Genomic DNA, 14,255 nt, shown 5'->3' on the forward strand with positions numbered 1-14,255 from the left:
TTAATTTGCTAATTTATTATAAACTTAAGCTTAAGGTATTTACCTTATTGTACCCAAACAAAAATCCATACAAAATAACATCCCATAAAAGGTACTAGTTTACATAAACGTGATGCACCGCAATATGAAATAATGCACAAGAATATAAAATATCAAAAAGGATTTGTCATAAAGTGCAGACTTAAAAAAAACAGCTAGTATGTATACCGATAATAAATCTTAAAAATAAAACTTAACATCAAAAGTCACAATGTTACGGAAGACAAAACATTACAAATGTGCTACAGCCTCGTATTTAATGTCATAAGATTAAATAATTTCTGAATTCAAATTCAATCTCATGCAATATAAAGAAGTGAAACTCCAGCTGCTGGAGCAGTATTGAATTTTCATTAAAAACAATTAGTTGGTCCTTTATTTAAGGTAATTGACCGATTGCCCAAACAGTACAAAACAGCACAATACAGCACAATACAAACCAACATAAACACAAAATATGAATAAAGCTGGGGTCACCGCCTTGGAACGGTCAATGCAAAGCATTGGGGTTTTAAAGTCTTAGCTCAAACATGGCTTGCACAAATCAGTTAGTATTTCATAAACTACTTGCATACCTGGATGTTCAAAGCTATACAATGCACGAATCAATCTGTATTTCATACATTACATGCATACCTGCAATTTGTTCTAAGCTATTGACATTTAATATTTAGCCCTATGGGAAATTTCAAACAAGCATTATATGTCAAAAATTCGATTATGATGACAAAATTTATAGATACAGTATAAAATATATCCATATCACACCAACTCAGCCAATATGAAAATAGAATATGGCCTTCCAAAAAGTATCATGTATTTACTGTTATAACATGACCTACGTTCCAGGAGTGAAATAACATAATTCTCAATTATGTTTATACATGGGTGTTATTACACTACGTCTACTGAATGTAATAATTAGGGTAACTGACATTTTGTGAATTTTTCAGGAAAGCATATTTTCAGACATTTTCCAAAATACAGTAAGAGCACTTACGTTATTTTTTGCGCTCAAAATATTTCAGTGTTGAAATTATGATAACTGCTCCTTTCTTAAATTTTGATTGTTTTAAAAAAGACATATCAATTTGGAGTTTTGTTTCGTTTTTCAAGTGTTATTATAATACTAATCAGAAAATTTGAATACGGAAAAATGTTTATTATTGCAATTAAACATCTTTTTGCTTCTCCTGAAAATTTAACAAAATGTCAGTAACGCTACTTTTTACATTCAGGAAATGACATGCGTCATTTCACAGTTATATAACATTTTTGTGACGAAATGACGTCATTATTACAGTGAATTTCTTCAGTTAAACTCTTTTACAGTTTAAATAAACATTCGAAAAAAAACATTATTTTTACCAAAAAGGTTGACTTAATATTTTAACAGTTGATGTATGTCACCTTAATAAACACAAAAATGGAAAAAAGTAAAAATGTATAAAAATGTCAGTTACATGACTTATTACATTCAGTATTTAAATAAACGGTGAAAAGAGCATAAAATAAAAAGAAAATGTGTTGGTCATGTTATAAATAGAATCTCAGATTCGTGGTCATTTTGTATTAAAAGTATTAAACTCGCTATCTAAATAAAGATAAAAACTCGGCAAGCCTCGTTTTTATCTTCATTTAGATGACTCGTTTAATAAATTCAATACAAAACGACCACTCATGCAAGATCCTATATTTTCCAATTGTTCTATATTCATTTTAATTAATCAAATAAATTGTGACCAAAAACAAATGTCAATCTTGTTTTATACTTTATACAAAACAAAAAGATATTAACAGAGACATAAACATGAAAGACTTGCGAGCTGTCAACGGCTTTTTAAAAAAATCAACAAAATGTGTTTTGTGAAACGGTTACGTTAATGATATCCATGTTGAAAAAATATATTTTGCTAAAAATTCCCATTTGAATAACATTAACAGAAGCATACACTATCTGTCTTTCAGTAGTTAAAGACAGATATGATGAAGTTATAATATAAGACAAACAAAATACAAAACAAATCAACAGATACAAAAACTATTACTACGAAATAAAAAACTACAAAAACATGTAAAATAACGAAAATCAACTTCTTTAATAAATAAGGGTAACATTTAATAAGCTCAAAAGCGAGATGGCAGGTCCTTGTTGAAAGATTGAATACAAATTAGTATAATAATCAAATTACCACTCACATACATATATATAATTACCCCAACAAACAAAATAATTCAATGGCAAAATATAATTTAAACTAAACCTGTGTCAATAACACAAAGACGCCTGCTATTTTTTTTTGCAAAAAAATCAGCTGCATTTGTTCATATGCCATTTATAGGCTAGTTAAGTTTTCTATATCTAACAGCAATAGGTCTTAGCTGGACATGTTATCAGTAAAAAAAGGAATTTGTTTACTAAAAAGGGCTTCTGCTACCAATATGGCGAAATTAAACAAATCAAAATATAAAAATAAGCAAGTTCATTGCATATCTCTTTAAATGCAATATTTTGTTAAAGCACATAGAGAGAATAAATTGGCCCACTCTTGAACACACACAGAACAAAATTTTGTGTAATCAAGTCATATAAAATTATCCACCATAAAGTTACCATCACTCCTTCAGATAATCTCCTTGTTCCTGTTGACCGCAGATCCAGACTCAGCAGTAACCATTGTTTTAGACACATACAAACTTCAAAAGGCTCTTATAAATTCTCATTCTACCCAAGGCCAGTAATACAACCACTACCTCCCCACATATATGAGGCAGCCACAGTAGAAGTTTTCAAAACCCTTACTCCTGTGGCCGTCAATGTCCCCCTTATGCACATGTAAACACTTACAATATAAATAATTTGAAACTAACACCCAACTGAGCATCTTTGTACAGTTTTCATACGTTAACCAATAAGCGCCGGCACAAAATATTCTATTTAGAAGGAGTGCTGTTTCAGATAAAGAAAAAACAAGAGGGCATAAAAGGCCCAAAGTTTCTCACGTGATATACAAAGAAACAGACCTGTTCTGTGCAGCCCAAGATATCATTAGAACAAATGTTCTGACAAAGTTTCATGAAGAGTGAACTATAAATGTAACTTATAAGAGTGATAACAAGGTTTTACTATTGCCATATAAGGATTAATTCCCCGCCCCCGGTGGCCATGTTTTTCAAGAGACCAGAATCATTATCAAACTCATCCAAGATATCATTAGAACAAATGTTCTGACCAAGTTTCATGAAGATTGGACTTTAAATGAGACTATAAGAGTGTTAACAAGTATTTACTATAGCCATATAAGTGAAAATGCCCCACCCATAGTTGCCATGTTTTTCAAGCAACTGGAACCATTTACAAACTCGACAAATACATCATTGGCACAAATCTTTTGACCAAGTTTCATGAAGATCAAGACAATAAATGTTGCCTTTAGAGTGTTAACAAGGTTTTACAATAGCAATAAATAGCCATATAAGGAAATGCCTTGCCCCCAAGTGGCCATGTTTTTCAAGCAACTGAACCATTTTCAAACTCGTCCAAGATATCATGGGGACAAAAATTTTAATGATAGGACAATCAATGTGGCCTCTAGAGTGTTCACAAGGTTTTACTAAAGCCATATAAGGACAAATGCCCCGCCCCCTGGCGGCCATGTTTTTTAACCAACTGGAACCATTTTCGACCTCGTTCAAGATATTATTGGAATAAATCTTCTGACCAAATTTCATGATGATCTGACAATAAAAGTGGCCTCTAGAGTGTTAACATGGCAAATGTTTACAACGCAAGACGCACAACCACGACCATGACGCACGACGGTTGATAAACAAAAGGCGATCACAAAAGCTAACCATTAGCACATTGTGCTCAGGTGAGCTAAAAAACATAATTAAAGTGTTATAGTTGCTAGCTTACACTAAACATTTAACATGTTTGTTCGAACAATATATTTTACGCAGATACTGTATCAATAAAAATCATAATACTTAACAAAGCTTTAATGAGTTCTTATATTCGACAATTAGTTTAACAACGCAACAAATTTGACTTCATGCTCCATGATTTTCTTGTTCTACAAATAAGTTTTATAAAAATTATGAATATATAAAACAAATGTAACGAAATGAAAACATGCAACAACAAGGGACAAAATTGTCACAAAACCAGGTTTTCATTGTGAAAAAAAAATCTGATAAAGGGAGAAAACTCAAACTGAACTTTTGAAATGAACAAACAAAATTAACCCCCTTTGTAAGTTTGTTTTTAAAAAAAATCTATTTTTTGTCGTGGCGACCTTGACATTGGAGATATTGACGTGATTATTTCGTGCAACACACCGTCCCATGATGGTGAACAAATGTGCCAAATGATTTTAAAATCTCACAATAAATGACATAGTTATGGCCAGGACAAGCTCATTTATGGCCATTTTTGACCTTTGAACTCAAAGTGGTACCTTGACCTTGGAGATATGGACGTAATTATTTCGCACGACACACCGTCCAATGATGGTGAACAAATGTGCCAAATGATCTGACAATGAACGACATAGTTATGGCCCGGACAAGCTTGTTCCGCCCGCCCGCCAGCCAGCCCGCCAGCCAGCCAGCCAGCCCGCCCGCATTCGCCAATCTAATAACCAGTTTTTTCCTTCGGAAAACCTGGTTAAAAATACAAAACATATTCAATTAGAACCCTAGCCTCACTTAATAAGATCGTCAATCTCCATGATATTTCCCGACCGTATCTGTGGTACGAACTCAACAAGAGGATACCAGAAGAAGTTGAAGGCCACACTGAACGATTCCTGGAACAGATTATAGAAGAAATCCTCATCATCTGCCTCATCTTCAACTAAAACCACATCACGACTGAGACATTTTAATTTCTTCAGGTGCAGTTTCACTGGTCGAGACAGCGCGTCCGAAATTGTTGCCTTGATTTCCACAGTATCACCAACATTGAGCGCCAGAAAGGTTTTCTGAAAGCCTGATCCAGCCTCTATCGATACAGGCATGCCATTCGTGAGCTTCACGCCAAAATTGAAATTGTACTTATTGTAGTGTTCCAGACCATACACATAACCAAGGGAAACCATCAGTTTACAGTGTTCTTTGCCTTGCTCAGTAAGCTCATCATCATCGCATTGGTATTTCTTCCCATAAATTCTCCGCAGCTGCTTTGATATGAAAACGGGGAAAACATCAAGCGTTGAAGATACCTCATTTGTGACTCCCGTAACCGCCATCGATGTTATTTCACCCTGCCATAGAATCTTGGCTCCCTTCAGTGCATTACATTTCATCATGTTTTCCTTGTCAGCGTTACAAACTGCATGAAAATTCTCAGCAGTAAGTTTATCCATATGAGCCCCCTCATCTGATGGAAAACGGACAAAAATTAGCGGAATTACGGCCAGGATTGCAAACATCACCATCAAAATCTTTTTCAAGACACTGAACCTTTTATCAAACTTTCCTCCAAACAGCTTCTTTGTCTGTGTCAAAAGTACAGGGATACATCCAAGCAGCAGTGTGATCACAACTTTTCCAAACAGGTCTGAGGACAGTAATTTTATGAAGACATAAACTCCACCAATAACAACAAAAAACATGCTGAGTGGAATCAACACTGGCAACATTACATATCCAACTGTTGCTCTAGCCAGCCCAAACCAAGTCGCAAATGGGTACATGGTTGTTATCAACTCAAACCAGAAATAGCAAACAAGATGTGGGACTGCCACTCGGTACATGCCAGTAAAGGACTTACGGACAGCCATCTGTATAAAGAAAACTGGAATCAGACAATAACAGAGAGAAGGAATACCTATGTTCAACCTTAACCCACTGTAGAGCTCAAGAGATACAAAATTGCCCGAAATGATTTTCACTATGGATGCAACAACTGGAATCTCTGGAAAGTGCATCAAAAACACGGGCAACCCTGCAAGAAAATTGCAAAACAAGGCTAGGAGGGTAACCAGATCGTGACTATCACTGATTGCTACGAAACAAATCCCACATAGTATACTGTTTAAGACACACAGCTCTGAGCAAGGAATGTAGGTTTTATCAGCCAAAGAAAAGCTGGAAACGACCAGCGGGATTGTAGCAAAGTAGATCAGGTACGGAGTCAAAGAGTTCCAGGTGTATTGAGACTGAGTCTGGTCTACGTCAACTCCTATATCATACTCTTTCAAGACCTCCGCCAGCGCTGAGGCCTCTTGCAGCTTTCGTTTCTTGTAAAACATCTGTAGAGTTGTTATAATGATGGTAGCGTAGGAAATGTAGAACACAAGCAGCGGTAGTACCAGTAGGAGGAATTTTGGTGAGATAAATCCATAAACAAAGAACAGTGTGAGGAAATAGATCTGATCGACAGGGATCCAGCCTGCGACTATGCTCAGCCCGTCACGTGAGGCAAATTCCAAGGCAGCCTCCCCAACAGCCGAGGCGGTCTCCTTTGGGTATTTAGCAATCTAAAAGTAGATAATGTGGAATTTGAAAATTTAAGAAAACAATTTACTCTGAAATAAAAGGATATGTGGGTACGAAGAGTTAAACCAACAATCACATTTAACATTGAAAATTTGCAAAATTTAGAAGACCACTGCTTTTTTTCCAAGGCATTGTTTAATTTAAGTTTAGTTTAGAGCTTTGTTTGCATTAAACATTGCATATCTGATAATATTCCAACTGCAAAACGGTTATTTTTTAATATAATTTAAATTTCTTAAAGGAAAAATCGGCAACAAAATCAGGTTTCCAACACTTTTAATTATTTATTTAATTTAAAAATTGCGTTATTCCCCTGTAAGTCCGTATGTAAGCAACTTACACACACAATCAAGCTGTGTCTAATTGCAAGTTTCATCAAGAAACAGTAAAATATGCCCAAATGTACTTTAAACTAGTTCTACACACAATTTTAGTACAATATATCCATCCAAACTCAAGATGTGGAAATTGTTTTTATAGCTTTAGCATTAGAGACCATGACCATTACTAAAAATGTCCCAAATACAACATTTTTTAACCAAAATTTATACGAGATTGATTGATGCAAACTAAAGTTATTGTTTGACGCTGTCTGCCCGCCCGCAATATCTCAATCTCATAACCAGGTATTTCAACTAAGTTAAAAATCTGGTTTATAGTGCTGCTTCTTTTTCTGCTATGAAGTGCATCATTCCTAATAACTGGCAAAACTCTTATATATTAGAAACAGACATTTACAAGTAAGGAAACATGCAAATCCGTAAAACATGGCCAATTTCACAAACCTTTTCAAACCATCCTGCAGCCTCGTACGCAGCTGACCTTTCAGTGGAGGTCAAGGTCATATCACCTTGTATCTTGCGAGACAGGATCTTCACAAACTCATTCTCCGATATGTTCTCTCCAATCTTTTTACCTAAGATAAAATCATGCTATGTATTCATAACAGTTTAAGTATTCATAAAAGTATAGACTAACAACATGTTATAAAACAAGAGCTGCTTTTGTGAAAAAAACAATACCCCCTTCTGCGCTTTTAAGTCCCACAACAGCTATTTATGAAAAAACAAGGCCCATAACTTAACCAATAATCAATGGACCAAAACGAAACTCACACTTCATCTGTAAGTCATGTAAGTAGACTGAAATACAAAAATTCAGCTCAATACCTGAAAGCGTTCCGTAAAAAAATAAACAAGGGCTGTTTGTAAAACATGCATACCCCCCATATGCATTCTATACATAGATGGTGACGTCACTACGTTATTATCACCTCTATACTTAGACGCATCACGCACCTCCATTTGGAGGCATTTATGACTACGACACAAAGAAGTCCGCGGATGAATGAAGAATTTGCTTTATAAGTAAACTTTCATGTTATGATTTAAAATTTAAGTATAATTTTGTTCAGTCTTACGGTCTTATGTAAGTATCAATTAAAATTTTCGTAAGTTTTCAACAATTTCGCTCTTTATTCATTTTTTTTTAAACTGTACTTTCACTTTCGGTTGTATAACAACATGTATCCTTTATTGACGAAAGTTTGCAATGAAATAGCGTTTTCAAAACCGCTTAAAAAGTTTCAGAAGGTGTATCTGATGCATGTTATGAATAGACACAATGTCATAGCTATATTGCCGACTAGTATGGGAACAATTTGGTATTTCAAGTGGCTCCATTTGAATTGCAAGAGAAGTTCAAATTGACTTGTTCAGTTTGTTAAATTTTACACCCTAATTATATATTTTTTTATAAGTGCCTGATAGATTTTTTTCTTTAAATAATTGAGATCAATGAAAATTTTAGTAAACGCACAGCATTGATGTTCTATGATGGTCATTTTTTTAGTGGAATAGTATGTTACAATAAAACAATTATAACTATTGTATTAATGAATTTAGATTAGGTGTCATCTTTAAATGGGGTAGTAATTCATTTTATGAGATTAGCACATTACATAGTTGAAAAATAAATAACACTTTAATGACTTACCATAGTAAAATAAAGTAGCATAGAATATGTTGCAGGTCATAAAATGTAAAACTGAAATTGAAGAAGCTTTACAAATATTTTACACTGACAACACTGCTGGTTTTCCAAAAAAAAAATCCTTCCTATCTACCTGCCCTAGTTTTTTGGGGCAAATTTAAATATTATTAATATAATTGAGTTAAATTATTAAAATATCAATATGTTTTGATTACATTAGCTTATTATATTATTAATAATAAATACTTTGCAAGGAAAGTCCAATTCTGTTTTAATTAGTCTTAATTAGGTACTAGTAAAATTGAAAATATCAGTGACATCCAAAACTTGGCTTATATGCGTATGAATGCATATTTTCTTTGACAGTTACATAGTACCCTATTTAATTGGATTAAAAACAACAAAAAACTATAGTTTTACAACCCAGCCCAAGTTGACTCAAACTGAATTAATTCATCAATTGATCCTATTTAATTATATTAAAAACAACATGTGTAAGATTTTGAGAATATCCCATGTATTCCTCTAGTATTCCTCTAGTACACCAACATGCACGTCTTTCTAATGATTTACATGCACTCCTTAAACAGTTTAACAAAAATAATGAATGATTAATCCAAAGAAAACAACAAACAAGCTGCTTCATATAAAAAGTTTATTACATAAGATTACATAAGCAAAATAATCATTTTGATAATAAATCAAGATTATACTTCAACCAAACCATTATAAATTTATTGTGGGGTGGGGGGGGGGGGTAATGTAAGCACTAAAACTAAAATGGGGGAAATGTCTGGGGAGGGAACATCTTAGGGCGGGCGTCCGGAATTCCTGCTAAGGGCGACAGTGTTGTTAATGTGTCTTTAGAAGAAATAACTGAAGGAAAGTACTTAGTGGTGTATGCCCATCCAGAAGCATTTCTGAGCATATCAATTGGAACAGCAATATTGAATGCATTTGAAAGAGATATAACTGTTTCATGAATTGCTTTTGTTGAAGCCCACAAGTCATGGTCCTTTAATGGTAGCTTTCCTATTAGGGAATTTTATACTTATTTTTTACTCTACAATCTAGCTCTTTTGTCATAAAATGAGAAGTTTTATTAACCAACAGGTTTTGTGTTTGAACCTCACAAATTTTATAATACCAAAGTCCCATCATATAATCCTCATCACAATCAGCAGCAGCATTATCATATTCATCATCATCATCATCGTTAGCAGCAGCATCATTGTGTTGTATTATCAGAATTCAATACAAATACAAACACAACCATTACAACTCTTACTACTACTACTACTACTAATTAATTAATTATCTACTACTACAACAAGAACAACAACTACGACTACTACTACTGATCTTACTTCTACTACTACTAGTCTACTACTACTAGTCTACTACCCAGCGGACATCATTCTCTACACCATAGCGACCATGAATTAATATTTGATGCCATGTACAACATAATTCACCTTATTACACAAAACATGGAATACACAAAATGAATGAAAATGCTTTAAAATAAATGCAAATTTGAAATTTGAAACAAAACAACCTAAGCAATACATAATAAGAAACACTACATTATTGAAACACTGATACCATGAACATTTTAGGGTGTAACACCTTATGTACATGTACCAGACCTTTTATGTACTACCGGCACTTTGAAACTTTACGTACCACCTACATAAAATATAGGTGTTATTTCCATTCATTCATAGCAGTCCTAATGAATTAAGGTCATTCTCTAAACATGATTAAAGTCTAAAGAAGGAAATAATTTGATTTTTTTACAGTTTGAACATTAAGGTCATTCTCTCTTCTCTTCAAAGTATCACATTTCAATTATACAATATAATACAAACATTTTAGACTTTATAATCCTTAGTCAGGAAAAGATAAGAGACAAATGAATTTTTATAATTTACTTCAATTTCAGGTAAGACTAATAAATCATTTATTAAGTACTACATGTACTTGGGCTAATAAATTAAACTAAGACACTCAGTGACACTTAGACAATCTGACAAAATATAAAATCTATGGCCAATATAGATCTATAAGTCTAAATTCATAAATACTATCACACAAAATACATTTCATCAATAACACACATTCATATTAAATTAGTTATCTCTTTATATTATAACTATGGTACATAAAGTGTCAGATAGTGGTACATAAAGTGTCGGTACATAAACGGACTGGTACGTAATGTGTGACATTCAACATTTTAAAAATCAGTTAACAATATATGGACTTCATTGTTTTGCATATACGCAATCAAAGCATATTTATTAAAAATTAAAACACACTGTTCATGGCTGTATCTTTTTATTTATACATGCATCAACTATTCTGGTTATTAATACATTTTTAAAATTATATATAAACAAGAGCACCACATTATGGGTGCCAAGCTAGGCTGCGGTGCAGTTTTGAATAAATGAAATTTATTAAAAGAATTTTTAGAGGTTAGTGACCTTGACCTTTGACCGAGTGACCCCAAAATGGGTGTGGTGTGTAGAAATCATCAAGGTGCATATACATGTGAGGTTTCAATGTTTTAGGTGGAAGCACTTTGATTTTTGAGCCTATGTAAAGGTTTTAGCACGACGCGGACGTCTGACGACGAGCTGTCTATGACAATACCTAGGGTTTTCCCCGAAAACAGCCGAGCTAAAATTGAGCGCCATTAGTCCAATTTTTTGACGCTCTTAAATATTAAGCTACTTTTTATATGGGTAATGTTTGTAGCAAAGAATTTAGCCCATATAAAAAGTATCTCTAAATTCTTTGCGCGTCTTATAAATAAGACTAGAGCGCCATATAAATTAAATGGAAAACATACATTATGTCATTGTCAAGAAAAATAAAGCTGTAAAAATCTCACCTGCTCGTCTTTGATGTTGCAATTAGCACATTCAGCATTTTCAGTATCTACTAAATAAATATATGAAAGTGCCAAATGTCCAAGATACCATGACGTCCTCCTCAAAATGTTAGATCCTTTGAACTCCATTTATTTTATCCCTGATTAATCCTCTCACACATGAGGCCTACATGTAAGATTCCTTGTAATGTTCACAGCGTTTATTTTAAATTGTTTACGTTCTCAAATTTTAGCAGGTATTTAATTATAAATATTTATTTATGATTTTGATTTATTTACTATTTCGAAGATACAGTCTTGCAATGTGTTTAGTTAGTCTAAGTTACGTGTTTAGTGATTCTTACAAACAATAGACTGACATAAAAAGTGGCTCCTTTTGAAGCACAAACTGCATCCATGTATATATTACAGCTGGCCCGGTTTGATGGGGCCTGTTTTTGATAATAATTAATTACCATTTTTCACTTCCGTGTTTATTATGTTTACCAACGCCATGATGGAAAAAAGTCCGTTTCCCACAATCCTTAGCGCGCATTCACACAGGTCAGTAAGACCGGTGTGACACAATGCCCCATATGGGCTGTCAGTTGTAGTGGCAGCCATTGTGTGAATATGTTTTTTGTCACTGTGACCTTGACCTTTGACCAAGTAACTGTAACCTGAAAATCAATAGGGGTCATCTGCCAGTCATGATAAATGTACCTAAGAAGTTTCATGATCCTAGGCCTAATTATTCTTGAGTTATCATCAGGAAACCATTTAACTGTTTCGAGTCACTGTGACCTTGACCTTTGACCTAGTGACCTGAAAATTAATAGCGGTCATCTGCCAGTCATGATCAATGAACCTATGAAGTTTCATGATCCTAGGTGCAAGCATTCTTGAGTTATCATCCGGAAACCATTTCACCATTTCGAGTCACTGTGACCTTGACCTTTGACCTAGTGACCTGAAAATCAATAGGGGTCATCTGCCAGTCATGATCAATGTTCCTATGAAGTTTCATGATCCTAGGCGTAAGCATTCTTGAGTTATCATCCAGAAACCATTTTACTGTTTCGAGTCACTGTGACCTTGACCTTTGACCTAGTGACCTGAAAATCAATAGGGGTCATCTGCCAGTCATGATCAATGTTCCTATGAAGTTTCATGATCCTAGGCGTAAGCATTCTTTAGTTATCATTCGGAAACCATTTTACTATTTTGAGTCACTGTGACCTTGACCTTTGACCTAGTGACCTGAAAATCAATAGGGGTCATCTGTCAGTCATGATCAATGTGCCTATGATTCATGATCCTAGGCCTAAGCATTCTTGAGTTATCATCCGGAAACAATTTTACTATTTCGAGTCACTGTGACTTTGACCTTTGACCTAGTGACCTGGAAATCAATAGGGGTCATCTGACAGTCATGATCAATGTACCTATGAAGTTTCATGATCCTAGGCCTAAGCGTTCTTGAGTTATCATCCGGAAACCATCTTGTGGATGGACAGACGGATCGACAGACCGACATGAGCAAAACAATATACCCCCTCTTCTTCAAAAGGGGGCATAAAAACTGGTTGGCTCAAAGAAATTTTGGGACAGCGCTAGCCCTGGTAGATAGACCCCACGACACCAGTAAATAATATAATCTGCAAATGTGGTCCTAAACTGCATCCAAGAACGAGTCACTGTGACCTTGACCTTTGACCTAGTGACCTCAAAATCAATAGGGGTCATCTGCCAGTCATGATTAATGTACCTATGAAGTTTCATGATCCTAGGCCTAAGCGTTCTTGAGTTATCATCCGGAAACCATCTGGTTGACTGACGGACGGACCTACCGACGAACCGACATGTGCAAAACAATATACCCCCTCTTCTTCGAAGGGGTCATACGGCTCAAAGAAATTTTGGGACAGCACTAGCCCTAGTAGAAAGACCCCACGACACCAGTACATAATATAATCTGTAAATGTGGTCCTAAACTGCATCCAAGAACGAGTCACTGTGACCTTGACCTTTGACCTAGTGACCTCAAAATCAATAGGGGTCATCTGTCAGTCTTGATCAATGTACCTATGAAGTTTCATGATCCTAGACCTAAGGGTTCTTGAGTTATCATCCGGAAACCATCTGGTGGACAGACCCTACGACACCAGTACATCATATAATCTGCAAATGTGGTCCTAAACTGCATCCAAGAACGAGTCACTGTGACCTTGACCTTTGACCTAGTGACCTCAAAATCAATAGCGGTCATCTGCCAGTCATGATCAATGTACCTATGAAGTTTCATGATCCTAGGCCTAAGCGTTCTTGAGTTATCATCCAGAAACCATCTGGTGGACGGACGGACCGACGGACCGACATGTGCAAAACAATATACCCCCTCTTCTTCGAAGAGGGGGAATAAATATAGGTTGATTCACATACCAAAAATTAGCTCAATATCTGAAAGTGTTGCATAAAAAACATCCAGAAAAGGTTACTATAGACTAAATGTATAGGTCCAAGACCCAAAACTTTGGCAAAAATCAACGGACACGACAGAATCGCACACTTTATCTTTAGGTCATGTAAGTAAACTCACATGCCAAAAATCAGCTCAATATCTCAAAGGGTTAGCGTAAAAAAAATGTCCGGAAAATGTTAAAAAAGTAAAAAAAAGTCCAGGGCCCTCACTTCATCCCGAATTTCACACTTCATCCCTAAGGCATGTATGTATAATGGCATACCAAAAATCAGCTCAATATCTAAAAGGGTAAAGTATAAAAACATCCGGAAAAGGGTAATTATTGAGAAATTTTCTTATCTACTTTTGTCTCAAATCTCC

The 14,255-nt window shown here is 34.9% G+C and overlaps 1 protein-coding gene across 2 annotated transcripts in view; it reads right to left on the bottom strand.

The window, feature by feature from the left end:
* The window catches only part of LOC127856412 (wolframin-like), a 25,707-nt gene continuing 11,452 nt past the window's right edge, over positions 1 to 14,255 (bottom strand). For both annotated transcript variants that reach the window (XM_052392610.1, XM_052392611.1), the window contains exons 4-5: positions 7,329 to 7,459; positions 1 to 6,524 (exon numbers count right to left, since the gene is read on the bottom strand). In XM_052392610.1, coding sequence (XP_052248570.1) covers positions 4,746 to 6,524; positions 7,329 to 7,459 — 1,910 coding nt within the window. In that variant the 3' untranslated portion in view covers positions 1 to 4,745. The remainder of the gene's footprint in view (positions 6,525 to 7,328; positions 7,460 to 14,255) is intronic.

The sequence above is a fragment of the Dreissena polymorpha genome, chromosome 13 (genome assembly GCF_020536995.1).
Source record: "Dreissena polymorpha isolate Duluth1 chromosome 13, UMN_Dpol_1.0, whole genome shotgun sequence".
In the NCBI taxonomy this organism is placed as follows: domain Eukaryota; kingdom Metazoa; phylum Mollusca; class Bivalvia; order Myida; family Dreissenidae; genus Dreissena; species Dreissena polymorpha.